This window comes from Cyprinodon tularosa, unplaced genomic scaffold (assembly GCF_016077235.1).
Source record: "Cyprinodon tularosa strain WSP-4 unplaced genomic scaffold, ASM1607723v1 ctg124, whole genome shotgun sequence".
In the NCBI taxonomy this organism is placed as follows: domain Eukaryota; kingdom Metazoa; phylum Chordata; class Actinopteri; order Cyprinodontiformes; family Cyprinodontidae; genus Cyprinodon; species Cyprinodon tularosa.
The window spans coordinates 3,027,803-3,055,539 of NW_024038048.1; the positions used below are offsets into that span (position 1 = coordinate 3,027,803).

Genomic DNA, 27,737 nt, shown 5'->3' on the forward strand with positions numbered 1-27,737 from the left:
GTCCTGCAGGTTTTAAAAGTTTCCCTGGTTCTGCACAGCTGATTTTCATTGATTGCTGATTAACAGGATTTCACTGAGCTGCAATCATCAGTATCAGCTGAGCTAAAGAAACAAAACCAATAAAACCTGCAGGACAGCAGCCCTCGAGGGCTGACTTTGGGGATGCCTACTCTAAATAGATTGGACACAAACTCACTAATTATTATCTGCAGGCTATTGGTTAGACTGGATTTCATTTAGGGGCACTAGATGAATGGAAGCAGGACAGAAAAGCTTGTTTTATTTGTTACTTTGTATAACCATGTCCTCTGTTCCATTTCACAACTGATTGTTCCCATGTGTTTGGTCAATTTATCAGCTGAAAGCTTGGACACCTTTGTCATTTATTGGATTTTAGTTATTTTCTAGATCCATCAACCATTGTATATTTTTAGATTGAGAATGCACTACCTCTCCTTTTCGATTGTGTCGTCTAAACAAGTTTCATGAGGTAGCCACATGATGTTTGTTACTCTTAAAGGAATCCCCAGGGCAACTAATGGACAAATTAAAGGCTAACGTTAAATAGACATGCTTTTGAATGATCAGCTTGCCATGACAAGATGAATTTATCAATACCATTTATAAATGCCATGCAAGACCCACACATTCTTTGTAAAGCAAATTTATTTCAGTTATCAGCAAATTACTTCATTACAACAAGCAACTTTTATTGGTCATCTCAATTCAGCATCTATACAGATGCTCAATCTCCCTGGAAAATAAAACTATTGGATACCATTTGCTTAAAGGGGAAACATTTTTGAAACCAATTACTTGCATTGTGAAGTTAACTTACACCAAGAACAATAAACAGGGTGTCCTATAGAAAATGGTACATTTAGGAGCAGTGGGGGACTGTAAAGTAAACTCAAGTAAAAAAAAAAAAAATTAAAACATGGTACAACAGACAAATAACAAAAAAATAGAAGAATAACATTTACAATATTACACACAAAAAATAAACATCTGTGAAATGCAAACAGCAGTGACAATCCAAATTCACTCCAAAAGGTTACTCCCAACAATCTATGACTCCTTGGTAGAGAAATTTCCCAATTTCAAAAATCTAGTAGATTTTACTTGGAATTACAGTCTTATGATCCAGAAAGTGTGTTTTTCCAGGGGTGTGCCAACTTCCTTTGAACATCACCAAAGCTGCAAATCAGAGTCTTCCATTGGGAGCAGCTACAGCTGGCCGCACTCTGTGATAACCAACTTCTTAGTGGGAGGTCCTCCCTTGGAGCCCAACTGTCCCATCTGCTGTACCACATTCATCCCGTCCCGAACAAAACCAAACGCTACGTGTTTGAAGTCCAAATGTTCTGCTTTCTTCAGCGTTATGAAGAACTGCGAGTTGTTGGTGTCCCGTCCGCGGTTTGCCATGGACAGGATGCCGGGTCCAGTGTGCCGAACGTCGAAGTTTTCGTCCTCAAAAGCGGCACCATAGATGGATTTGCCACCAGTGCCATCACTCTTGGTGATGTCCCCTCCCTAAAAGCAGAAAGCAGCATATTGGTCATTTGATAAATATACACTTCCTACATAAAGATTCAGAACAATTCTACCTAAATGCAAGAAGCAAAGGGAACTATGGGTGATCTTTAGAAGTCCCCAGTAAGTAAACTGCAGATCATACTAATTTAGAATGACACCATGGGACGTGTTCTCCACGCTTTTTATATACACTTTGTATTCTGTTCTCTCACCTGACACATGAAGTCTGGTATGATCCTATGGAAGATGGAGTTTTTCAGTCCGAAACCTTTCTCTCCAGTGCACAGAGCCCTGAAGTTCTCTGCAGTCTTGGGAACAATATGTGAGAACAGCTCAATGGTGATGTTGCCCAGTGGTTCATCATCAGCGGCCACTTTGAGGAACACCAGCGGGTTAGTGTCTTTGGAGTGCTCCTGGACTCTGGACATGTGTGGCACTGAGGAGGATGAAGCGTCGTCACCGGTTTGCTCGAGGCGGTTCTGACATTCACAGAAGGTCTTCTTAAAAGACTCTGCTATCTCGGCTGTTTTGAACTTGGCTGCCAGCTGCTCCACCACACCTTCACCGTCTGGGAAAAAAAATAAAAATAGAGCAGAATTTTAGTCTAGAAGATAGTAGCTGCATTCCCATGAGTTTGTAATCACAAAAATATATCTGCTAAATGGAGACACGTTTTCTGCACCCAGACCTTCCTGCTTCGTAAAAATAAAAAAAAGACTAAAGCTGGCTGGAGGATGATGGTGCAGCCTATTTGGATTTATAAAGAGATAATTTTTTCTATTTAGTTCTTGATGAGCAGTAGAGCCATGGGGGAAACATTTTTATGCGTTTATATCTGCCACTGCCAGAGTTATGTGACCAAACATATTCGCATGCAATTTTAGTTGCATTTCTTAATTAAAGGAAATACAGCAATTGTGATCATGTGCATTCTCAGAATTGACAGAATATTGACAGTTTTGCTCACACTTGTAATGAAAACGCAGCCAATGAAAGCATCTGAGATGGGTTGTGGATGGATACTGATTGACGCCAATGGTGAGCAAGGAATACCCAGTGCATAAAGGCCTACAAGCCTGCAGAGAACATATGGTTTTGAATTTTAAAGCGTGATAGTATGACGGGTTGATCTTTTGGTCAATTGTGCTAAAAAAAAAAAAAAAAAAAAAGCTTTTCCAGTCATATTTTAGGATCTTCCAACTTCATAACCAACGCTCCTGTGAAAATTCCTCAACCCAGATCTGAACTTGGCAAAGATGTTAATCCATCTCTTACATTTTCTAATTATAATGCTAGCTGACAACCCCATACAGGCTTTTTTTATTCAGCAAAACTATAAAAGAATATCTGAGCAAGGTTTCCTTTTAGGAAACTGGTGTGAAAATAAACCTTATACTCCCGTAACAAAACGTAAGATCTTGCTGTATAACTAGTGTCAGTACCTGAGTAGTCAGTGGCGGTCCAGACAAGCGCGTTGGCTGATGTGTTCATGGGTTTGAGCTCCATCGACTGCAAGATGGTGTGATTGGCACAAACCCTCAGCACTTGCTCTCTTCGCATGAGGATACGATAGAAGTGTTTGGTCGGGTGGAAGAGGATCTTCAGGTCGCCGATGCCGCGCTCCTTCCACTGCCCAAGGTCACGGTCCCATCGGTACAACTTGGCTCGCTCTTTGAACAGGATTTCCTCGTCCTCCTCTCCAGACTTTGTTTCCACCTGAGAACCGAAAAAAAAAAAAAAAACAAGATCAGCGTGTTTAAATATTTTAACCGTAAAAACATTCTAGATCATTTGAAGCACCTCAGGTAGGGAAACGATTGGCTCAAAGTGGATGTCCGCGTTGTTGGAAGCCTCCTCTTCATCACTTCCCTCCTCACCGTCAGCATTTTTAACCTCAGAGGACACTGTAGCCCCAAATACAGTCGCTCCAGCATTTGCCCAGGAGAAATTGGCATCTAGATTAGGGTGGAGTAGGAAACATGATCGATTTTTTTGAGAACACGTATAAAGAAAAGTGAAAATAAGAAGAGGTTTTGTTTGAGCAAACCTTGAGATCCAAATGCAAATCCTTCTGTATTTTTGGCAAGGTCAGCAAAAGAAAATCCACCACCGAGCGAGTTGAAGCCAAAGGCAGAAGAGTCTGTGATCAAAGAAGCACATTTCTAATATTAAACACTGTAAAACACTAATATTAAACAACAAGCTTACACTTTTATTCCCTTAATCAGTAGCACTGACAGTGAACACTAGTTTGTATCCAGAAAAAAAAGTCTGCACCTTGAGCGGCTGTAGTGGCAGGTGTTGCTATAGGTCCCGTCTCGGTTTTAGACTCTGGTTCTGGACTCTTCTTTGTAGAAAGGTCAATAGGAGCGCTGCTGCTGCTACTGGGGGTTTCACTCAGAGTCTCACTGAGCTTTTCTGCTGGTTGCTCTTTTGCAGAGGGTTTGGCCTCTGCAGCTTCTGCATAGCTGGGCGATGGGATGGAGGTAGAGGTCTGTGAGGATTCTGCAGGACCACTTGAGGCAGGCTCAGCTCTGCTTAACTGGGCAGCCTGAAAGAAATGTTAGTTTAATTTATTTTATGATATTCTTAATGCATTTCGACCTTCCATCACAGGACAAAAATATTTTTGTGGCTGTGAGACTTAAAATGGGTCTCAACTTTCCAAAAGTATTTCTACTCATCAAATTTATATAAAAGAATATATATATACACGCACACATAGCGCCTTCCTTACTGCCACCACTATTTAGATATATAGCGATTATCATGGTGACCGCGGAGGCAGCTGCGCCATAGCTTAGATGTCCATACAGATTTCAGGATTCCGTAATAACACCTCGCAGCATAACTCTTATGCAGTTTGATCCATGATGCTTTTAAGCTTAAATATCCCAAATGGAACAATGGCCGTTTCTCAATATGTGTACTTGTGCATTCTCATGTGCTCGTGTACTTGTGAAACGTCATCAGCCTCAGCCCTAGTACTGTTCCAATTCACAAGAACAGCAGACAGAGAATGGACAAAGTCCCCGGATGTTGTTCTCGCCCCTCCCTCTTTACTGAGTAAAGTAAATTGACAGCTGCCCCAGCATGCACTGCAGCAGCAGCAGCTGTCAATGTAGCGCTCACAGAGCTCAAGAGGATTAAGTTAAAAGTTCCCTTTTCTGTTGTTCATTAAAAGTATGTTTAAAGATCATTTGAGGTGAGAACATTATAAGTGACACTATATGGCCCATTTAATGATTTAATACGCAATAAAAAAAAAAAAAACAGTAGCCAGGTCTAAACTGTCTGCCCGTCTGCAGCAGCCCTCTCTGAATAGCCGTGAGTGAAGGACCGCTGGCTATGATATTGACTTTTGTTTTATTTGGCAAAATGTTCATTTGATTTGTGTTTATCTGACTGTCTTAATTATTATTCCCCCACTAAATGAAAAAAGTAAGATGTTATTATCTAGAGACTAATAATAACAGGAGAAATACAGCTTCAGACGAGTCGGGCGTGTGGTGACGTCATGAGTCTGCTTCAATTGACCCATATGTATGCTGCGTGCTCATGTTCTCACCAAGTCCATACTTTTTTGTGTTCTTCTCAACAACATACTTGGCGAGGAAACGAATACGTACTCACGTTCTAGTGAATTGAGAAATGGCCAACTGTGATGCTGCTTGTGCATCAGATTTAAGGGTGTACAAGAAACAGCGAATACAAGGTTCTCGCTTGGGAATACAGTATCTATATTAGAAAATTCAATGAAATAGGTTAATTCTTTAAATGTTTAAAGTGTTAAATAACACACTGAAGTCCCAACCCTGATTTAGTTTTTTCCGTAAAGTAAAGGGGACTTTATATACTAATGCAAATTCTTCTTTGGATCACAAAAGCATTTGAAATGCATTCAACACCTTTTCAGATCAAAATTATGCACCATTTTGTAGCACTCTACCATGTAGATTCCAAAGGAAATCCAGGGAAGTCTGTGATTGTAAATAATGTAAAAATTGACAATCTTCATGTAAATCATTACATCAGATTTAGTTGCCAAACAAAACTAGAAAATATTGTGAATGTTTTAAACCTAAAAAAACTTTCTCACCATTTAGTGACGTTTATGGACGTGTAATGAAATAAATATCAATGCAGAATCTGCTGTGAAATCTGGAACAGATTCTGAGCCTTGTGGGTCATTACCAGGTCTCGGTGGGCTTTACGAATTTCTGTCTCGAAGTCTTCAGGCTCATCGGCGTCTGGGTCGCTGTCCGTGGTGCTCAGGCCACAGAAGAAGGTGGGTGGAAGCTGGAGGCTCTTTGCCTTCACCTCTTCCTCTGGGGTTGGTTTCTTTTCCCAAACAAACTGACAGTCTGACTCTGAAAGCAGCACACAGAGGTTTAAACCACAGCTGTACTGAAAAAAAACTACTTTAATTAATGTGATGATGTTGGCGATTTACCCTCAGAACAAGCCGCTGCTGCAGCTTCAGGAGGGTCGGGGTAAAGCTTTCCATTCAGGGCTCTAACAGCCGACTCGAAATCCTCGTCTAAAAACAAAAAATAAATTTAGTAAAACCCAACTATGTTTAATTATTTTAGTGAATAAAATCTTACTCAGTATTTGTGTTTCTAACTAATACAGATTCACTGTTTGCTTCTTCTACCCTGATAATATCGTTTGAATATTAGAAGTAACCGAACTAATACAGAAATTATGTTTGATCGCATACTTGGAGCATTTTTGATGCATTTTACCCAGCATTCCTTATTACTTTCTAGTATATCAACTCTGCCTCACCATCAGGTTCATCGTCACTGGTGTAGCCTGGCTCATTCTTGTAGCAGAAGAAGGTGAGAGGCAGCATGAGTTTCCTGGCTAAGGCGGCCTGTTCAGCAGTGGGCTCTCTGACAAACACGATCTCCACATCAGAGTCGTCACCGGACCCTGAGCTGGAAGCTGCAGCCTGAGGAGAGCCTGTTATGCACATACCAGATAGGTAGACATTAAGAAAACAGCTTTGACAATGACAAAACAAACATATTTATCGCCGTTTTAAGTGCCAGGGTTAGATACATCCACACAGTAACATAAAATCACATGCACAACAATGAAAAGCATGCATGTGATTTACTGTGGTGAGAAACGACAGTTCTAATGCCGTGTTGAAGTCTACCACTTAAAACTGGAGATATGGTAGAACTACATTAAACCATTCAAAGCCGTCTCCCTAATTAGCCTCTGCTGAGGTACACAACATCTGCAAATGTCTCACCAGGCAGCAAATTACATTTCATGCTGTTGCTATACATCCAGCACTAAAAATGGCGCTGTGACGCTGGCACAGCGCATGTCTCTCTCAGGGAACATCCTCTGCTCTCAGATCACCTTTCAGGAAACATTTCAGTTTTACTGATGTGCCTCCTGCTGCGGTTCAAATTTCTACTTTGAGTCATGCCAAATAACAGTAATATTTATAAAACATAACAGTAAAGGGATATTTAGCTTAATCTTGGCTCGTTTGAGGAAGATTGCATGCATAGGATATATGAGCAGCCTCAATTATTTGGGTTTAAAGTAAATCAATAACAAAAAATCGTCCAACTGTTCATATGTATACAGTCATGGCTAAAAGTGATGGCACCTCTATTTTTTTTCCCTCACAGAAAGCAAAGAGTTTCCTTTAAAAAAAATGTATTTATTTTGTATTGGAACACCAGAAAAGCATGAAAAGAAGAAGCTAATTTTATACTATTTCTTGCAAAACTATAATAACGGGCCAAAGAAACTACTTAAAAGGTCATTGCACCTCTGGAAAACAAACACTGTCTTGGACCACTTCTTTTGCTCCAGCTATTTGATATTTAAAGGGTGTCCTCTCCCAGCAGCAGTTTTGAGATCTCTGCACAGGTGTTAAAGGGGATTCAGTTCTGTATGTCCAGCTGGCGACTTCAAAACTGTCAAGTGCTGTTTTCCACCTCTTTCTGAGATTAGTTGGGGTCCTCGTCCTGTTGGAAGACTCATCAGCAAAACTCCGAACCCAGATTTTAGAGTTTTGCAAAAGATGAAGTTAAATTTGGCTTTCTGATGTTCCAACACACAATAACGCTACAATAGATTTGACAATGTATGGAATGCTTTATTTTCTGGGGAAAATAACCCTAGCGGTACAAACGCTTTTCGCCATGAAAGCATACGCTCCCCGTGACACAGACAATGACATTAGTTTTAAAGCTTGCTTGCACACAAGATGCTTACATCTTGTAATGTGATTACGAAATTAGATATGAAGGACTGAACTAAAACACACTCAACATGCAGCATGTTAGCTTCAGTTTGGTTTCTTTGTCCACTCCGTGCAAACAGGTTATTGTTTGTTCTAGTCGGGGTCAGCTGGGTGACAGCTGAGAGGTTCTAACACACACTGCAATGTTTAGGGTACCTGGGGTTTCAAATTGGATGGTGGCTGTGCTGGTCCAAAAGGCCATTGGGTTATCTTTGAAAAGCCTAAAATCCAGCCCTAAAGGATGATGGGTTGTTGTTGGTGAAGAAACACCAATTACAAGGCTGGTATGATCAGGAAAAAAAGCCTAGATTGTTCATATGCGCGAAAGCGTAACAGTGCAACAACCTGGTCTTAAATATTTCCCTAACAGCTCTGGGTAGAGGTTCATCTTTAGCATGTAAAACCTCTTATTGTTTAGTGCTTTTTGAAGCGTTTGAGGTGGACAAGTTTAAGTGTGTACTGTTCAAAAACAAGAACCAAAAGCTGCAACTTACAAAAAATACATTTTAAAAATCAACCCTGAAACTGACCAAAGTTAATATGGCTTTCATGCCAAAGCTGAGTGAATGTTAGCTTCTACACAGGAGGGCATCTTCAGACAGCAGTGGTTCTGTTTGCACAGATTAATCTAACAAAATATGACACTTTAAAAATATTAAATAGTAACATCGAGCACAAAAAAAAAAAGGTTTTATAAAGAATATTTCTAGTGATGGGTCAAATGTCAGCTTTGATGACTAAACAAAGGGAATAAAAAGCTAGCTTTCACCATCAACCAAAATTAAAATGTGCAATAACTTCTTCTGACCTGTGTGCATTTTGAATGCTGGAGCAGTAACAGGCTTGGAGGAGCTTCCACCTTCTTTGGCCGTCAAACTCGTCACAGATGCAGATGCTTGGGACTCTGATTTAGGAGAACCAAAGATCTTCTGAACAGAATCAGTGCCGAAGACAAACTTTGGTGGGGACACCACGGTCTTCGTGGGATTGATTGGACTTGGGGATCCGGCTGCAGTTGGCTTGGTAACAGGGGGAGTTGCTGTTCGCTCCCGCGTCGTCTCCTCCAGAACAGCAATTGCTGCAGGCCCACAGAGAGACGCAGTAGTGCATTCAGATGGCGCTGCCGGACCGCTTTCTAGTGTTGTAGGGACTCTTGCCGTCACAGGAGTCATTAGTTCTGCTTTTTCATGGGACACCTTGGCCTCTTCAAAGACCTGTTTGAATGTGCTCGCTGACTCTTGTGTCTTAAACCTTACAGCCAGCTGCTCAACTTTACCGTCCCCTTCTTCAGCAAAGTCCAAGGCACTCCAGACCCAGGCCTTCTCTGCTCCCTTCATGGGCTCCAGCTTCATGGCGGCAGAGATCCAGTGGTTGGCACAGAGCTTCAGTACCTGGTCTCTCCTCATTATCAACCTGACTCGTTTGGTGTCATAATTCTGCAGAATCTTGAGGTCTCCAATGCCCCTCTCCTTCCACTGTTTAATCTCTTTGTCATAGCGATACAGTTTGGCTCTATGGCTAAAGACCACCTGCTCATTTTCCTCCCCCGTAGAAATCTCCACCAAGTCAGGCAAAGGCACCACTGGTTCAAAGTACTGTCCGTCTCGCTCCTCGTCCTGAGTCGTGTCCTGCTCCTCATCGGTACCCACTGAGGCTCTGCTCAGGTTGAGCTTTGCAGGAGACTTGGAAGGGCTGATTCCAGGTTGGAAACTGAAGCTGAACCCACCTGTGGATTCTCCAAAGCGGAAGAGGTTCTTTCTCAGGGGGCTGCTGGCTACAGGGGTGGTGTAGATGGAGGAGTCAGCAGTATCATCCAAAGCTTCCTCTCGTAGGTCATAATTATCCCACTCCAATGTAGGGCCTGTGGTTTCCCCGTGAGTTCTTATCCCCAGACCGGACATTTCGCCTGTGGCAGAGACGTCCCTCTGCATATCGTCATCTTGGATCTTCGTCTTCTCGTCGGTCAAAAAGGACTTCAAGTCTTTCAAACCTGACTTCATCTCTTCAGCTTTCTTGATGAGGTGAGCTGTTCGGCCAGTGTCCACAAGCTTATGGGGAGTCTGCAGGGGTATATCCAAAAGAAGTCGCTGACACTCATCAAACTTCTCTTTGAACTCCTTTGCCATCTCCGTGGTTTTAAATTTGGCAGCCAACTGTTCCAGTTTAGCGTCTCCATCTGAGAAGTCATTGGCCAGCCACATCCAGGCCTTGTCTGAGCCAGCCAGGGGCTTCAGGTTAGTAGTGGTGGTGATCCAGTGGTTGGCGCAAACCTTCAGCACTTGTTCCCTTCTCATGAGCACCCTCAGTCGGCCGTTTGTGTTGTTCTTCAGGAACTTCAGGACCCCAACGCCACGTTCTTTCCACTGACTGGTGGCGGTGTCGAATCGAAACAGTTTGACTCTTTGGGAGTAGAGGACCTGTTCGTCTTCCTCACCCGTCACCAGGTCCACCTTCTCAGGCATCTGGATCACTGGTTCAAACTGGATGTCGTCATGCTCTTCCGTTTTATACATGCCTTCGTCTTCCAGGTCATTTGAGGTGTCTGCCTTCGTGGGGGTCGTCTGTGAGAATGAGAATACCTGCTCCCCTGCCCTAGAGAAACCTTTGAAATTTGGATCTTTCTGGCCAAACTGGAAGGTTTCATCTGAGGACTGGGCCAAGTCTGCAAAACTGAAGGTATTGGTGTTTCCAGCTATTAATGGATTGAGATCCTTTTCCTTTTGGTCCACTGAAGGCGTGGACACAGTTTCTTTCTGTTTGTGTTTGTCAGCCATGTTTTTCAGGACAGTGGAGGCTGACCCAGGTGGAGGTGCTTTATCAGATGAGGCAGAATCTGCCACAGAGTCCTGAACTCCAAACTTGAAGCCACCAGCTGGGATGGGCATTGTAAAGGAAAAGCCAGAGGAGCTTGTGGTGGTTGGAACAGCCTGAGGAGCTTCAAACTCTATTGCAGCAGATGATTTCTTTTCTTTAGTCCCACCGCTCCCAAAAGTAAATGCACCTCCAGCAGGCTGGCTTGATGAGCTCTTGTTTGCAAAGTTAAAACTGAAAGAAGAGGCAGAGGGGACTGCTGTAACTGAGCATTTCGCATTTGGGTTTTGGGTTTTACAGGCCGCACATTCATTAGAAGAGGCCTTATTTCTCACGAGGCAGACGTCGCAGTCCCACTCTCCTTCTTTCTTGCCAAACATGGTCTCTAAAGAAGGGTTTGGATTTGGAGATTTGCAGGAGGCACACTGAGCTGCTGAGGCTTCATTTCTGACCAAACAGGAGTTGCAGTCCCACATTCCGTCCTTCTTGGCAGACTCAGCCCGAAATCCTGACACTGCTTGAGCATTTGATGCAGCTGGAGCTCCACTGGATAATTTGGAGGCTGCGTTTGGACTTTGGCAGGCAACGCATTTATCGGCAGATGCTTCATTTCTTACTTCACAAACATTACAATCCCACTGTCCAGGCTTCTTGCTGAAGCGTACGGCAAATCCAGCGTCAGGTGCCGATATGGGGGCCTCTGCAGGAAGAGGTTCTGTTGCTGGAGCTATTTGTGCCACTGCGGATGTTTTCACTGTAGTTTTAGGAGCTTTACAAGAGACACAACTGTTTGTCGAGGCCTCGTTCTTTGCAGAACACTTGGCACAATCCCACTGCTCTGGCTTTGTGGCAAATGGTGAATTAAAGCTAAAACCAAATGGACTACCCGTTTGGTCAGCAGACTTTGCAGCACTGCTCCCAAATGTGAAGGAGGGGGGCACTGAAGTTCCAAAAGCGCCGAATCCAGCAAACGTGGAGCTTGAACCCGGTGGCTTTGATGAATCTGTGCCAAAATTATTGGCAGATTCAGCCCGAAATCCTGACACTGCTTGAGCATTTGATGCAGCTGGAGCTCCACTGGATAATTTAGAGGCTGTGTTTGGACTTTGGCAAGCAACACATTTATCAGCAGATGCTTCATTTCTTACTTCGCAAACATTACAATCCCACTGTCCAGGCTTCTTGCTGAAGCGTACGGCAAATCCAGCGTCAGGTGCCGATATGGGGGCCTCTGCAGGAAGAGGTTCTGTTGCTGGAGCTATTTGTGCCACTGCGGATGTTTTCACTGTAGTTTTAGGAGCTTTACAAGAGACACAACTGTTTGTTGAGGCCTCGTTCTTTGCAGAACACTTGGCACAGTCCCACTGCTCTGGCTTTGTGACAAATTGTGAATTAAAGCTAAAACCTAATGGACTATCTGTTTGGTCAGCAGACTTGGTAGCGCTGCCCCCAAATGTAAAGGAGGAGGGCACAGAAGTTCCAAAAGCACCGAATCCAGCAAACGTGGAGCTTGAACCAGTTGGCTTTGATGAAGCACCGAATCCAGCAAACGTGGAGCTTGAACCGGTTGGCTTTGATGAAGCACCGAATCCAGCAAACGTGGAGCTTGAACCGGTTGGCTTTGATGAAGCACTGAATCCAGCAAACGTGGAGCTTGAACCGGTTGGCTTTGATGAATCTGTACCAAATTTAAAGGTGAACGGACTGGATTCACCTGTAACCTGATTTTCTTGTTTTGATGAGGACTGTGGATTGGCAGTGTAGCATGCGGCACACTGCGTAGCCGTTGCTGTATTTCTGACACAGCACACACCGCACTCCCACTCGCCCTCTTTAGGGGCAAATCGAGCTGCTAGAGAGTCAAACTCCTTGGAGGTTTCCTCTTTCTTCTCTTTCTTTTCTGGAGATTCCGGCACCACTTTCTGGGCTTCCTCAAACTTTGCTTTGAATAGAGCCGCCTCATCTACAGTTTTGAAGCGAATGGCCAGCTGCTCAGGTTTAGGCTCTTCATCTGCATAGTCAATGGCGTTCCACACCCATGATTTGTCTGAGCCAGCATTCGGTTTCAGTAGCATGTCTGCAGTAATGTAGTGATTTGCACAAATCTTAAGGACCTGCTCTCTTCTCATCAAGAGGCGCACCTTCCCTTTAGTGTTGTGTCTGAGGATTTTAACATTGCCGATTCCTCTCTCTTTCCATTCTTTTGTCTCCGTGTCAAATCGGTAGAGCTTCGCCCTGTTGCAAAACATCTCCTCCTCTTCTTCCTCACCCGTTTTCACATCCACCTTATCAGGAAGGGGGACAATGGGTTCAAAGTGAGGACCGTCCTCATCCTCCTCAGCATGGGTGCTCTCATTGTCACTCTCTGCCAACTTCTCCGGCTCTGATGTCTTGCCAATGCCAAACGCTGGGAGGGTGACTTCACCAAACTTAAACGGCTGTTCCACCTTCCCAAAGACGCCTCCAGCCGCTGTTTTGGAAGTGGAATCTGCAAAAGAGAAGCTGCTTATGTTTTTATTTCCAAACGTAAAGATGCTCTGGTTGCTAGGGGGCTGCTGCTGCGCGGAGGGCTTCTCTGGAACTGTGTCAGTTTTTGCTGGGAGGTCTGACGTGAGGAGGCCGAGCAAACTCTCGCTTTGTTTGGTTTGGGATGTAGATAAACTTAAATCTCTTTCATTGGATTTCAGGTAGGAGTTGAAACTGAAGGGAGGTTGGGGTGTAGACTGAGCTGCTGCCCCTGCTCCGAAACTGGGTACTCTGTGGACATCATCTGAAGCCTGCTGGCTGAAGGAAAGCTTCCCAAAGTCCATGGGCTTCCCTTCCATATTCTTTGGTGGTTGAACAGGGAGTACAGATGGTTTGGTGAAGTAGCCAGGTTCAGGCAGAGTTGGGTTGGTGGTCTGCTGAGGAACATTCTGCCCATAATATTCTTCACTATATGGAGAAAGAAGACCTGTGGCCTGAGACTCAAACCGAAGAGGGGAACTAAAAACTTGTTCTTGGGGAGGGTAGATGCAGGGCGGGGCTGTCTGCAGTGGGGGTGTGTGAGTGGGCGGCTGGTAGGCATACATATGCTGCTGGGGTGGCATACAGTTCACACCATACATTGGACCCTGTGTAAAGACAACCCAGAAAATAGATAAATACTTAACAGTCTGCGAAAGTGTACTTCAATAAATAATGTGTTACACGACAATCACCTTGGTGGGAGTTACATTCGCAGCTGTCCGCAGTAGATACTGAGGGGACTGGTTGTAATAAACAGGAGGGCCTGTGGTAGCAACTTGAAAGAGAGAAAAAAGTTAAAAAACTGAAGGAAACAAACTTCTTTCTGTAATGATGTACCTGCAATAATATTGATAGAATGAAAATTATTTCAGTAGGATCTGAACTTCCTTAAACAATATTATTTAGATTTAATTAGTTACATAAAAAAAAACAAAAAACACACAAAATCCACCATATATGATCAACAGAAGGGTTGCCAGTTGCTCTCAGTTAACACCTCTGTTGCCTACCTCTGGTGGTCAGAGGGCCTGGTTTTTATCAATGACCCCAGGGAAGCTGTGGCTATGTTTTAGCTCCACACCATCAGTTTACAATGACTGACTTAGAATGACTTAGAATGACTGAATGTAATAAAGCGCTTTGGAGCCTCCAACTTGAAAATGTAATTTACCATTTAGTTCCAAAGGCAATATTTCATCACATATATAGTAAACTTTGAAAACCGTACAAATGCAAAATATAGGACCTTCAATCAGATATGTTCCATCATCTTCACATCTTGTTCACACGTTACCCCCATTTACTAATTGATTGGTTTCTAAACACAATTTGAGTGACTAGATTGTGTTAGAGGTGTCGCAGTTAAGAAAAAAAACAAAACAAAAGCAATTCTTGGTGTGGGTCTTGATTATAACTTTAATAAAACCAATTACTTTTGTGGCGTTATTGACAAAATCTGAAACATTCCAGGAGTTTGAAAACCTTTTAAAAATGTTGTAAATCTATGTAGAATACAGACCAGTTAGAGGGGCTCCATGGTAGGACTGGACTGGGGTAAATGGCTCCTGTAAGCTGTCAGCCCTGTAGTTCTCTCCATACAGTTTATGGTGCGGAGAACCAGAGTTTACTGATGCATTGTGTTTTAGATCATGGACTTCATTCTGGAGGGGAAAAGGTAAAGTTAGTAAACAAATTAATTTCAGAGCAATTAAAATATAAACTGTAGTGACATTTATAAAAATGTTTAAAAGGATTTGTTGTTAAAACAATCCTTATGTTAATACTAGTGCTGTCAATCGATTAATTTTTTTTAATCGCGATTAATCGCACCAATGCCTAAGTTAACTCGCGATTAATCGCATTTTAATCGCACATTTTTTTCCTGATTGAAAATCATTTAAATACTCTCGATGACATACAAAAAAATACATACAGGCTAGGTTTGTGCCAATGTTGCCAACAGGTCACAGATACTGATTTATGCCATAGAAACATATGGCAAGAAGATGGGGAGGCATGTAGCAAAAAATAACAAATATGTAGGCAAAAAAAAGGCCCTGAAAACAGGCTGATGTAAAAGACAGTCTTTACAGTTAATACAGTCTTTTGAACAAAGACAAGCATTTTACCCTACTGCTATAAAATGCAGTACAGTTAACATTAGATGTTAATTAACCAAGATAATAATGAACAATTTTCAATCAATACATCAAAATCAATAGACCGACATCACTAGATGGAGGTAGTCTATGCTCTAGAAAGTTACTTTTCAGACTCTTAACAAAAATGAGAACACACACACAAGCACCCACCCACCCACACACACACACACACGCAATACTGACCTGTGGCGTACACAGACGGCAAGAGTGCCGTAGCAGATTCCATTTCACCTCAGGAATCTGTTTTCTCAGCGTATTTCAGGTTGCTACTAGTTACCAGACACTCAACTTGTTTGTTGGTGGTGGGGCTTAAAGAAAAGGCACTAGCGTCACCCAGTGTATGAGCGTCTTTTTCCCTTTAGGAGCTCCGCTCTCGAAGCCTATGAGAAATGCATACACTGGGGGAAAAACGCCCCGCCTTCTCGCAGGCTGCTGCGGGATGTACTTGGAAAATTGTACCATAAAACCACATAGCGTTAATCTCACGTTAAAAAAATTATCGCCGTTAAAATGGCCTCGCGTTAACGCGTTAATAACGCGATAATTTTGACAGCACTAGTTAATACTATTGCTTTTTGTGTGCTTGTGGCTAAACAATGTTCTACATCTTTAGTTCTGACCTTGAGGGCTTCCACCTGCTGACATAACATCTGAAGGAGACTTTTCTGGTCTTCAACCCAGTGAGGTGGCGTCTTTGGTGAAATCTGAATGGAAAAAAAGGGTACATAATAAGAGAAAAATAATTTTCTATCAATAATCATTTAATGGAAATGATTGACAAATACTAAAACTGGAGGTATGGACTAACCAGTCGTTTGGAGGGAGAAACAATGCTTTTGCTTGGAGAGGGAGAAGCAAACTTAACATGTGATACGCCTGCACTGGTGTCTGTGAGACGAGCAGGGCTAGAGTGAAGTGGTCCTCGCCGAAGCTCCAGCTCCTGCTGTTCCTCCTCTTCCATGACCTCCCCAGTTTCCCCAAGCTGCTGATTGACGTCGTTCAGGAGGTCCAACACTTCCTCCATGGACACCGGCAGCTGCACCAGGTTAGCAAAGATGACAAGATTCATAGGTTAAAATGTCAAGTCCTGGTTTCAGGTGTTAACATATTATCAACACCCAAGTATGAAACTATTGCTATTTTCATGCTTTAAACTTGCCACACACCTTTTCAATGTCCTCTGTATTGGCATTGTAGATCTTAGACAGATAGTTCCTGAACTTCCTTAGAAAAGTGATACACCTGTCTTGGGTCTCCTCCAAACCATTGCTGGCCTCCTCTGCAAGTCGCTGATATATCTGCCAAATAAATTACAAAACCATAAGCCAACTTCATGGTGAGCACCACACAAGCTTTTTAAAGCAAGCCTATAATGAAGAGCAGAAAATGCAAAATGATTAATCCCTGCAGACATAACAGATAAACCTCAGGGTTCGGTCTCTTTTGGTAAAGAAATTTGGCCAGTTCTCATTACGACCCTAATAAAAAGAAACATAAGTGAGTTCAAAAAATTTCTCATCTCCTGAATTGGCTCTGCTTCACCATCCCTGATCCAAAGATAGTACTGGTGTTACAGTAACAGGAAGCGCTGTTTCTTCCCCCCGAAGAGTAAATAATAGACCTATTCCTTAACAACAGTTTCAACATGTTCAGCTAAAGAATACATACAATTATAAGCTGTTTAAAGAGGTAAGGAAATACAAAATTATTGAAAAATATCTCAACAGACAACTGCAGATTATTAGTTTGTGCCTCGGCTCTAAGACAACAAACTCAATGGGTGTCAGAACCTACAGTATGGTGTGAAACCCAATATAGAGACAAAAAAGTGATTTGTTGGAAAATAAACAGAATTACCATTTCATTTTGACAATAGGTACAATTTTGCCCAAAAGTTGTAGAATCAAACCATAAAGAAAGAGATTCAATTAACCTTTGATAAAAGCAGATACCCCATGACAAAGGGCTTATTGTCAAATTCAAAGTAAAATCAATATTTCTTGTTTTAAAACCAAAATTAATTAAAGATTTTGTTCTACAAAATGTCTACAATTTGAAGTACTTAAATTTACTTTTTGTCTCTATCCCTGTTTGAAGGAGAGAATTAGAGCTCATCCATTATTAAAGATGGATGCATGTATTAATCACAGTTTTCCAATATTGACAAATACAAAAATAAAATGAGTTATAGACCTCAAAATATGAAAATGTGAACAAATTACTAGTCAGTATGTGGATCAGACCTAAAAAGAAATGTCAGAAGCAACAAAAGGTCTAACTGGTGCTTTTCCTAATCCATCTGATCACTAAAACTCAGTTTAAAAAATTAACTCATGTCTGTTTAGCAGCTGACTGTAGGCTAGCAATCATGTTTGGTAACAACCAAAAAAAGAGCGACTATCATTTTTACTTCTCACACAGTAAGAATCTTGTCGCATCCTGTGCCTGCAGAACAGTAGGTCCTTTACCTGTGCTAAATGCCAGATGGATGACATGTTATTGATGCTTTCCAAAGTCGCAATAGCCTCCTCTGTTCTGCCTTCAATGTCCAGAAGAACAGCATAAGCTATTTCGGCTTCTTCTTCATAAGCTTTCACAGAAGAAATCTGAACATAAAGCGAACAGACGTCAGTAAAGCAATAAGGTGCGACTCCGAGTAAGGATCTGAAGCTTGTTTTCAGTTTAATAGTTACCTGAATATCCTTAGAAGTAAAGTGTATAAAGAGAGGGTCCAGGGGTTCTGGTATACCCCGTCTGTTTTTTATTTTCTCCAACAGAGGCATAACGACTCGCCAGTAGTGGACGCTGCGGCCAACGTACTCCTTCTGGTCGTAATATGAGTTTATTCCATCACCCTGTGTATCAAAGCATAAACATTTACATTAACAAACAAAAATCAGGAGACGAGTAATGGAAAAAAGAAAAAAAACAAAAAACATATGAGGCTGTTTCAGTCCTTTGGACTTAATCCTGCTGAGCAGCTGAGGAGAAAAGGAAGGGAGAGGAGCAGGTGTGATGATGTGAGCATCTACAGACACTAAACATGATGTTTTTCAGCAGGTTTGAGTTTAACTAGATTCAATATGAAGAATTTAAGTTGTTAGGATTACAGATCCTTGTCTTTCAACACATGAACATTTTAATACTTTGTTAGCTTAAAACTAAACTTTAATATTTCTCAGTAGGATGTCAGAGACAAAGTTGCACAAAACTGAAGGAAAATCCATTTTCCCAGTTTTTAAAAAGACAAAAACTGCCTTTAACTCCTTACCTGCCTTGTTAACTAAAGACACTACATTTGATTTAGGAGAATCAGAGTAAAAGTGGTGGATTCTCAACTCCTCAGTTTAACCATGCATCATTTTCCTTCTACTTTGTTGTCTTAAAAACTTTAAATCAGCATTAAACAAGTTTTAAATACATCAAAGCTAATACATCAAAGATAAAGATGTCAAAATACTTTTGCATCTCAATTTATAAAAGTGGAGACTAATGCGTTCCCCCGGTGATTTGAGATTCAGTGGAGGTACCTTTCTATTAATGCGAGTGTTTGACGTACCGTCTGGCTGAGCCTCTGCGCCCAGTGGATCACCAGCACCGGTTGAAGCCCGTGTTTCTCTCCAGCTCTCAGAGTGTTCATTCCATGTTGAATAACCATTCGCAGCTTGGCTGATGTACCAGGACTGCGATTAAACCACACATTTTTGTTTCATCACTATTTGATACAGCTGGGACAAGTAAAAACTTTAGCCTTTCATATTATGAAAAATCACAGTTTTTAAGAAAATTGCTTCTTTCCAATTAATCAGTAAGATAAATCAACTTTAGATAATAAATAATGATAAAAATAAGGATTTAAACAGGAAATGGGTCAAACACTGCTGAGTTTCTCCATCCACTGGTTTGATAATATAAACCTGATCTTTAAGTCTTTGGTGCCACATCTGCTGTATTTTCTTCTGATACTCACGCGGCTCGTTTGTGAATGAGGCTGTAGATGGCGTCCCACCACTCCCTCTGCCTGTCTGTGGTCAGGAGGCGAAGCAGAGGAAGAGGAAGGCAGCGGGGCTCGAACAGTTGCTGCTGCTTCTGTGGGCTCAGGCTGCGGCTGATCTTTGCCGTGTCCTGAAGCTGACAGTGGCTGCAGAAAACCACCCCGTATAGAAACACCTGAATGCAGCAAAACAAAGAAACTAACTTAGTTTCTGTGTGTTTCAGGGACATAAAGAATAATATATGCATTACGTAAGAAAAAGAACATAAACAACATTTCAGGCTGAGTCTGCAGAAAAGTTTGTATCCATTAAGATCTGAGGAAAAGGTTATGTCGTCCATTACAGACTGTAATAGAGGATGACTTGATATTCGATACGAGTCTTCCTTCCACCTTGCTCTGCGGCCTGGATTACATTTCTCCATCAAGGTTTTGATCTGTGCTGCCCTAAAGCAGTTTCTAATATTTAGCAGTGAAAGACCTTCTGTCTGCATTTAGCTGCCCTGTCCCTAATTCAATTTTAAAATCAACCCTCTCATGGTGCTATATATATATATATAGATATATATATATTTTTTTTTTTTATCTACTACTCTTTGAGCTATACTAAAATAAAAAAAGCACAGTTTGCGCTTTAACAGGACCATTTTGAAGGATGGCGTCTACAAAGAAAGAGATGAATAGCTCAAATTCACTTTAAAGTGATTTGATTGTTATTTTTCAGCCATAAATGTAGTGTTCGTATTTGACACTTTTTCATATATAATCAAAAATCTTGTTTTTTGCATATAAGCTATTAAAAAAAAAAAATTAACTATTGTTTAAGTAGAGGGAGTATCATCCTGAAGGGAAGCTTTATTTCTGTGAATGCAGGGCAATCCCAGGAGAAAACCTTTAAGATTCAGTTTCTTGCAGACAGTCCAGTTAGTTTAATTAGGGATGCTTGTGATTTTTTTTCAGCCCACATATATTTACTGAGATTTAACTATTTCGTATACAAAGTTATACCATGTGTTGATCTGAATGCTGCATAAAAGTTAAGCAAATTTTAGGGAAATTCTTTGTGCCCTAGATTTCCTTTTCGTGTCAGCGGTGGCCATAGAGCAGCATCCCAATGGGCAAATCTATGAAGCTTGGGAAGGTAGTAATGGTGTTAGCAGGATGCTATGTAGGACAAAAAGCAGTTATTGCTAAGAACGTAGATGGTGGCACCATTTGCTGTCCCTACATCCAGGCTATAGTCGCAGGCATCAACCACTGCCCCCTATAGTTTGCCTATAGTTTTCAACTATAACTTCATACCCACCAGATATTTATTACTCTGGAAAAACCTAACTTCAACAAGAACGTCTTCAAGGATGCTTCGTCAGCTCTGTTGATTGGAAAATATCTCCACACCAATGAGAAAGCTGCTTAAAGTTGTGCTGTCATTAAGCACAGCTGCTGCTACCCAAGCTTTTTTCCTGCTACTCTTCTTTAGGTAAAGATTGATTAATTCACCGAGATTCTTTTGGGGCTAATCTTGGTTTATTGATCCTTTTGCTCCATCCAACATCCCCTTATCATGGAAGCTCACCTCAAGGTCTAGCAGACAGATGGACTCTGGTGCATTGGTGTCCAACTTGGACGTTTCCAGTGTAAGCCTTGGAAACAGCTGCTGCAGCCAGTCCCGCATGGGTGGCCTCTGCTCTAGAAGAGTCCATTGGAGCCCCAACCAGCTCAAATGCTGCAGTTCACCACTGTGCAACAAGATGGAGCCTAAAAATATATATATTTTTTAGTTATTACAGTTAAGAGAAAGTCATTAAAAAGGGAACGGTTGATGCATGGGTAGTTTTTAAGTTTCCTACCCGTGTCCCATTTAGCCAGTTGGGAGAGCTCTGGAGCCAAAGGGCTGAGAGAGCGAATGTCATCGTTGGCGATAAAAGAGGATGCAGGGGAAGCCTGCTGACCCCATAGGAGTTCAAACAGAGACTCCTGACCACTACGGTTTCCAAATGCCTCCACCACCTACATCAAGAAAAAATATTTCACATTTGTTACTAGAAAGAAGTTTTAGACAGCTATATAATAAACAGCTAATCATTCTTAAAACTCATGAAATGCTTTAGTGTATTCTTTTTCAACAGCACATCTAGTAAGGGACCACATGAGGCATCCAAACCTCATCTTAAAAAAACAGAAAAATCAGCATTTCGAATGTTTTTTTGTTTTTTTTTGTTAAATACTTTATCACATTTTCATTTATACAGCTTTGAAAATGAAATTATCTAAAAATAAAAAAAAATTAAAAAACATTGTCTGAATTAGCATTGGTATCCATCGTTTACAGCTGTAAAGCTAAGTGGACTCCCCGACATTACCTCACTTCTAGTACCCTCATTTCAAAAAATATATAAAAATCCTGACATATTTTTCTAAACATTGATAAAAGTGAGGGTCTAACCGCCATCTGTTCTTTAAATTCGGCACAAAATCTATGTGAACTACATCTACATTTTATGATAAACCAGAGCAAAAGCAAGCTGACCTCTTTGATCAAAGTGAACACATCTTTGCTCAGATTGAACAGCATGTGCCCAGCCTGACTCTGCCGGTCATTGGCCAGCAGCTCCAGGAGCTGCGGAGCAGACTGGTCCCTTTTGGTCACTTTTGCCTTTGGTCTGGGAGACTGGTGAAAAAAAGGAAATAGTTAGAATGGGCATCTGGCAAATTACAGGAGATATTTTCAGAAAGAAAACATAAACTGGAAAGGAGAAGTGTCCTAGTGTTTGATTTATCTTCAGTACCTGGTATGCCAGCAGGTAGCACAGCGCGGCCAGGTCAACAACGGATCTCCACGTCTCCTGCCGATCTTGAGCCATTTTCAGCAGCAGCGTGGCAGCATGCAGGTAGAGGTGAGCTCTCATCTCCCAAAACACCTCAAGAAGATCATCGGTGAACCGACCGGCAACGCTGGTCAGTTCCTGCATGGCTTTATCAAAACTGTACAAAACAAGATTTTTCTATAAGCATCAAAGAAAGACAACAGAGTAAAAACCTTTAAGCTTAGTTTAAAGAGGGACATTATTATGTCAAACACCAGGGACGGCTGTCTAAATGCAAACGCGTATTGAAAAGCAAATCCAATACTCATTCTCAGCTGTATCATTTGATTAACGGATAAACAGCTTAATCATGGGACCAGCTGATCAGAAGTTGCGGTAAACAATATTTTCAGCTCTGATTGAAATCTTAGGACTTCACGGAGTTGCTTCACAGCTGAGAAGCACCGGACCCAAATCAGGTCTCAGTTTTTCAGTCATAGTTTTGGGAACATAGAGTAGGACGTTCTCTGAACACCTGAGGGAGTTTAAAGGGTTCACACGTAATAAGAGAAACAGTAATGTAATCCAACATGTTCTAATTCAGCGCTCTATGGACATTACAGATCCTTAGGACATGTCTTATTTAGGAATCACTGAAAACAGAGGAACAGTGACTAAAACAGAAGGATATTAAATTGGCTTTATAGGTCTGAGTGCAAAAGTATTCACACCCACAACCTTACTGCTCTTTAGGAGACAAACAGCACATGATTTGCAAGAGGAAAAAATGAAACAAGACTCTCCATTTTTCAAAACCGCTAAAATAATTCAAACATTGAATAAAAAATGTTCTATGAGGTGTTGCAATAATGAACGAGGTTCTAACCAAGTATTTTGGATTTAATTTTACATACAAAGGTTATTTCAACAATAGAAACGCTCCTGTAGCTGACCTACCCTCTGAATGCATCGAGGCTCGGCTGCACGCTGCTCTCAGACAGCCTGATGCGCAGCAGGTTGCAGTGTGCCAGCAGTACTTCTCTCTGGAGACGTCGACACATCTTCTCATTGCTTGAAACGCTGGGCTGAGCCAGATAATCCTGGAAGACATCAAGTTTAATAGCTTCAGTTTTTAATGATGCTCGGAAAAACAACATGAAACACCTAATTAAATTAAATATGCTCCCGGCTAATTAAAGATGCATTTGGCCCAAAAAATGAGGGTGAGTCCTCACCTGTAAAGTGTTCAACTGCACATTGTACCACTCTGCACTGTTGCGTAGCAGACCTTTTTTCTCTGTAGCCAGGCAATGCTTTACGGCCTCATCCTTCTGACCGTCCTCACAAAACAGCTGAACCAACTTTACATTCACGTAAGCGTCAGCCGGTCGCGCAGCCAGCTCTGCTTGGAGGAGATCGAACAACTGGTTCCAGCCCTTCTGGCCCTGGCGACTCAACAGCCGTTCCTGAACATACAAACAGATGTGCAGCAAAGAGCTGAGAACAAGGAAGCTGTTCAGAAGAACAGGCTAGAGGGGTAGCTGCATCACAGATGGCCTAAAAACGCCAAAGTATAACTTAGTAGAGGAGATCTTACCTTTAGGTTGAAGACTTGAGGGTTTCCAGGCATGAGCTTTGCAGCTTTATCAACCCAGAACTCTGCTCTGCTGTCGCAGTCCTCCTTACTGATTAGTAACTCAGCAATCCTCAGCACCAGGTCTCGTTGCAGTGGGTTCAAGTCCACCGATCGCTGCATAAAAACACAAGATTTAAAGCAGGAACATTTGCACATGAAGAGTCACACTGCGAATTACTACAGATGTCCTCAAAATTAAAGAGGCTTCCACAGGGGAAAATATGGATTTGTTCATATTACATTATGTTTAAGAGCCACAAGAGATACACTTCTGGGGTAATTTTTTTTAAGTTGTAAAGAATGTTTTATTTGCAAATAGTTTCAAACTTGTATTTGAAAACAATACAGTTATTTTAGCCTAAAGTTAAGTGGAAAACCTATGTTTAAATTCATTTTTATGCATGCTGTATTTTGATAGAGCCTCTATACAAAACAAAAAAAAGCCGACAGAAATTATTCATGTAAAAAAAAAACAACAACAATTTGTGGCACATATTAACCCTAGATTAATGCATTAACCATCAAGGGTTCTTCACCCTTTACACTCAGCATAACCATCCTACCTTGTAGCAACCAACGGCTTTATTGATCTCTCCTTCTCTTTCATAGAGCTGTCCAAGGAATTTGTGTGCTTTGGGATCCCTCTCCTGCACTTTGAGATACTCAGATACATGCCTAGGAGGGGCATATATGACGTGTATCAATTACAGTCAATACTGCAAAGGCAAATCAGCTCCTTATGCAAACACTTCTATACGCACCTTTTTGCAAGTTCATATTCTTTTGCTTCATAGTAGAGCTTTGCAAACAAAAATCCTTTGACTGGCTTCTGCGTGAGAAGAAAAATAATATTTATAAATAAGAATGCTATGTGTTTACAATCTTTTCATCTGGCCATTATAACCATATTTATTAAACAAGACATTAACATAGAGTTAGAAGACGTCAAGTCCAGCAGCTAGACATTGGGGGTTTATAAGTGCTGAGCATAAGTCATGAAAACAGCTTTACCATATATATTCCCTGATTCACAAACAAAAGTGGGACACCTACAGCTTCATTTACAGAATCAATGTGTTGCCTTGCATTTCTTTCTGCATAATAAAAGAGTTCATCTGGATTTATCAGATGACATATCAGTTTTATTTCTCTAGATTTTAATCTCCTTATGCAACGGAAGCCACACTGATCAGTGCTATACTTTCACAAAGAACTACTGTCAACCATGGGATGTTGACCTTTAATGCTTAAAAATGAAGGAAAAAAAATTGTAATAAAAAAAAGGGGGGGGGGGGAGTAATAATATGTGGTTAAACCATTTCTGAGTAATTTCTTAAAATCTAGCAAAATAAATAATCCACATTTATCTATCCTTCACTAGGGTTCACTAAAGCAGCTGTATCTAAGGATATGCGTATTCTGGCAGATTTGGTTAATGCTGTTTAAAGGTCTGTCTGGGCATTTTCTGAACAAGAGAAACGAAACATATTACTGTCAAGACTTTATTTGGTTTTCTATCCAAATGAAAACATTTGAAAAATATGGTCCAGGAAAGTCGTTTTGTTAGCATTTTTTTAGTCAGCTACTATAGATCATTTAAAAATTAAAACCTTTAATCATTTTGTCTTGTTTTAAAATAGCCTGTCCCTGTGTCACATCCAGAACGAACAGAAAACATTGAAAACATGATTTTTTCTTCCAATTATAGAGCTAAATGTATAATTCAGGATCCGCGGGTCTATTTTAGTCGTTTTCATAAGACTTTAAATTACATACTTTGCATTTTAACCTGGTACAGTGTTTGGAGAATCAACCGACTCAGTTTAATACAGTTGTCCTCCTTAACCCATAAAAACAAGCTTTCAATCTGCATACTTACATTCTCTGGTATATATATATATATATATATATATATATATATATATATATATATATATATATATATATATATATATATATATATATATATATATATATATATATGTGTGTGTGTGTGTGTGTGTGTGTGTGTTTGGGTGACTAGCTCGGGTTGGTTTATGAAACGTAATGCAACCGCGCATTTCCAGGCGCGGGGCTTTCATAAATGGGCACCGTATGTATAGTTTAAACACTAGTTTATCAGATTTTATAAAAAAAAAAAAACATACATGGAAATATCAAAAAGTGAAGTGAGTTTTCTATACAGTTCACTAACTGTATTAAACTAATACAACTTTATTGCAGTTAGTTAACCGTTAAACGTTAATAGCATTGCTTATTTAGTCAAGTTGGATTTAATATGAGCAGATTAATCAGTCAACCGTTTGAATTTAGAGGGTTTTAGATTTCTGTAATACAGCAGATAAAAGCCTTTTCCTGGCTTGGTTGATATAAGCATACTGTTTGCCCTATCCTGAGATGCTATGATTCGGAAGCTAACTTATTTGCCGGTGGCATGTGCAGAGCTAGCAGGACAAAGCTAACAGAGCGAGCAGACATATCCAAACCAACTTATGACGATATCTTTTAGTTCAAATTCCGACTGTTGTTCTGACGAAATACAGCCACATTTGAATCTACAAGCCAACAAAATGTCACATGTGGCTAGAAGTTAGCCGCTGAGGGAGGCTAACGTGCTAACCGAGGGTACTATCCTACCTCTTTGAGTGAAGGAGAAGAACTCTGTACGGTGGAAACGTAGCGGTCCACTTCAGCCTTACTCCGCCTCATGGCTTCAAAGGTCTGGGACCTCTATGCGAGCTGAGCGAAGATTAGCCTAAAAGTTCGCGAAATGTGAAGGAAAAAAACACTGACATTAAGCTCACGTTATTTCCCCATAGTGATAATGCGTAAGCAAATGGCAGAGCGCCTTACGTCGTCCTTCGTCAAAATGAAACAGACTTCCGGACCAATCAGAGCTCAGGATTGTTTGACGTAGGGTCACTGGCAGATTTTAAAATCCGGAAAGAGATCAGAGAACGAACCTGCAGAAGTAGATATTTCTATAACACGCGCTACGAGATTATGACAAATCTGTAGCTTAGACTAACAGGAACAGAAGGTTATTGGGTTTTTTTATTGAGTTTTAGACTCTAAAGATTTCTCATAAAATCATTTTTTTTACTTGAGCTAATTTTCTTACACTCTGCACAGAATGTTTGTTTGTTGGGAGATTCATATAAAGTCTACAAAATTAATGTGAATATTTTAACTATAGTTGAAAATGTTTTTTCTTTTCCTTATCATGCATTACCTTTTCATTTATTGTTTAAGTCTCGGAAAATTATTAATTCAATTAAGTTTATTTATATTGTGCCCATGTCATCTCAAGGCAATATACAGTTAACCAGATCATACAGTCAAATTGATTCAAAGTTTTCTATCTAAGGAAAACCAGTCGACTCATTGACTCGAATTCAATTCGTCACACTAAGAATGCTTGTAGCGACAGTGGAGAGAAAAAAATCCCTTTTAACAGGAAGGAACCTCCAGTAGAACCAGGCTCAGTGTGAGCGGCCATCTGCCGAGGCCGACTGGGGTTCAAAGAGACTAACGGAGTTTATGTCATGGATTTAACTATGCCAATCTGACACACATGTATTGATCAGAACTATTTTGTTGTAATTTAAGCTCCATGTTCAAGGTTACTGAGCTGCTGCATGATAAACCAAGCCTCTAATTTGTTGCAGCATCCAACAGTTTTCTATATTTAGCTCCACTTATCTTACCATTAAGTGAAACCAGTGCTGAAATGCTGCTGTTTTACCATGGAAATCCTCCAGGGGTTGTAAGGAGTTTGTTTTCTACTATATTTTTCACATATAAGGCAAATAGAATATGAAATGTGGCTTCCTCTAATTAGATCACATTGATTCTTCAACCTTCCCTCTCTTTAAGAAATAAGGAAACAAATACAGTGATGCATCATCCCTCTGATTCTTTTGGAATCCCCTTGTGGGTCTTAAATTACTTTTAAAACCCTTTAAGAGCTGAAGTAGGAATGGTCAAAAAGTAAATTGAATCTTCA

At 41.0% G+C, this 27,737-nt stretch overlaps 1 protein-coding gene across 3 annotated transcripts; it reads right to left on the reverse strand.

Annotated features, from left to right (window-relative positions):
• Positions 1 to 648: 648 nt before the first annotated feature.
• Positions 649 to 26,578, reverse strand: ranbp2 (RAN binding protein 2). 3 transcript variants are annotated; one of them, XM_038276380.1, is made up of 30 exons: positions 26,369 to 26,578; positions 24,493 to 24,560; positions 24,295 to 24,406; positions 23,693 to 23,845; positions 23,331 to 23,561; positions 23,053 to 23,195; positions 22,078 to 22,273; positions 21,819 to 21,959; positions 21,139 to 21,298; positions 20,865 to 21,046; positions 19,265 to 19,464; positions 18,854 to 18,977; positions 17,988 to 18,149; positions 17,763 to 17,900; positions 16,461 to 16,592; positions 16,103 to 16,330; positions 15,915 to 15,998; positions 14,652 to 14,793; positions 13,825 to 13,895; positions 8,622 to 13,737; positions 7,970 to 8,047; positions 6,328 to 6,504; positions 5,990 to 6,076; positions 5,731 to 5,906; positions 3,814 to 4,087; positions 3,584 to 3,676; positions 3,337 to 3,491; positions 2,979 to 3,252; positions 1,749 to 2,104; positions 649 to 1,533 (listed from the first exon to the last, which is right to left on the reverse strand). In XM_038276380.1, exons 1-30 carry the CDS (start codon positions 26,438 to 26,440, stop codon positions 1,228 to 1,230), a joined length of 9,831 nt encoding a protein of 3,276 aa, XP_038132308.1. In that variant the 5' UTR covers positions 26,441 to 26,578; the 3' UTR covers positions 649 to 1,227. The 3 variants fall into 3 exon arrangements, with proteins under 3 accessions (XP_038132308.1, XP_038132307.1, XP_038132309.1); XM_038276379.1 differs by having other exon boundaries at positions 13,825 to 13,907; XM_038276381.1 differs by lacking the exon at positions 7,970 to 8,047 and having other exon boundaries at positions 13,825 to 13,907.
• Positions 26,579 to 27,737: the final 1,159 nt, after the last annotated feature.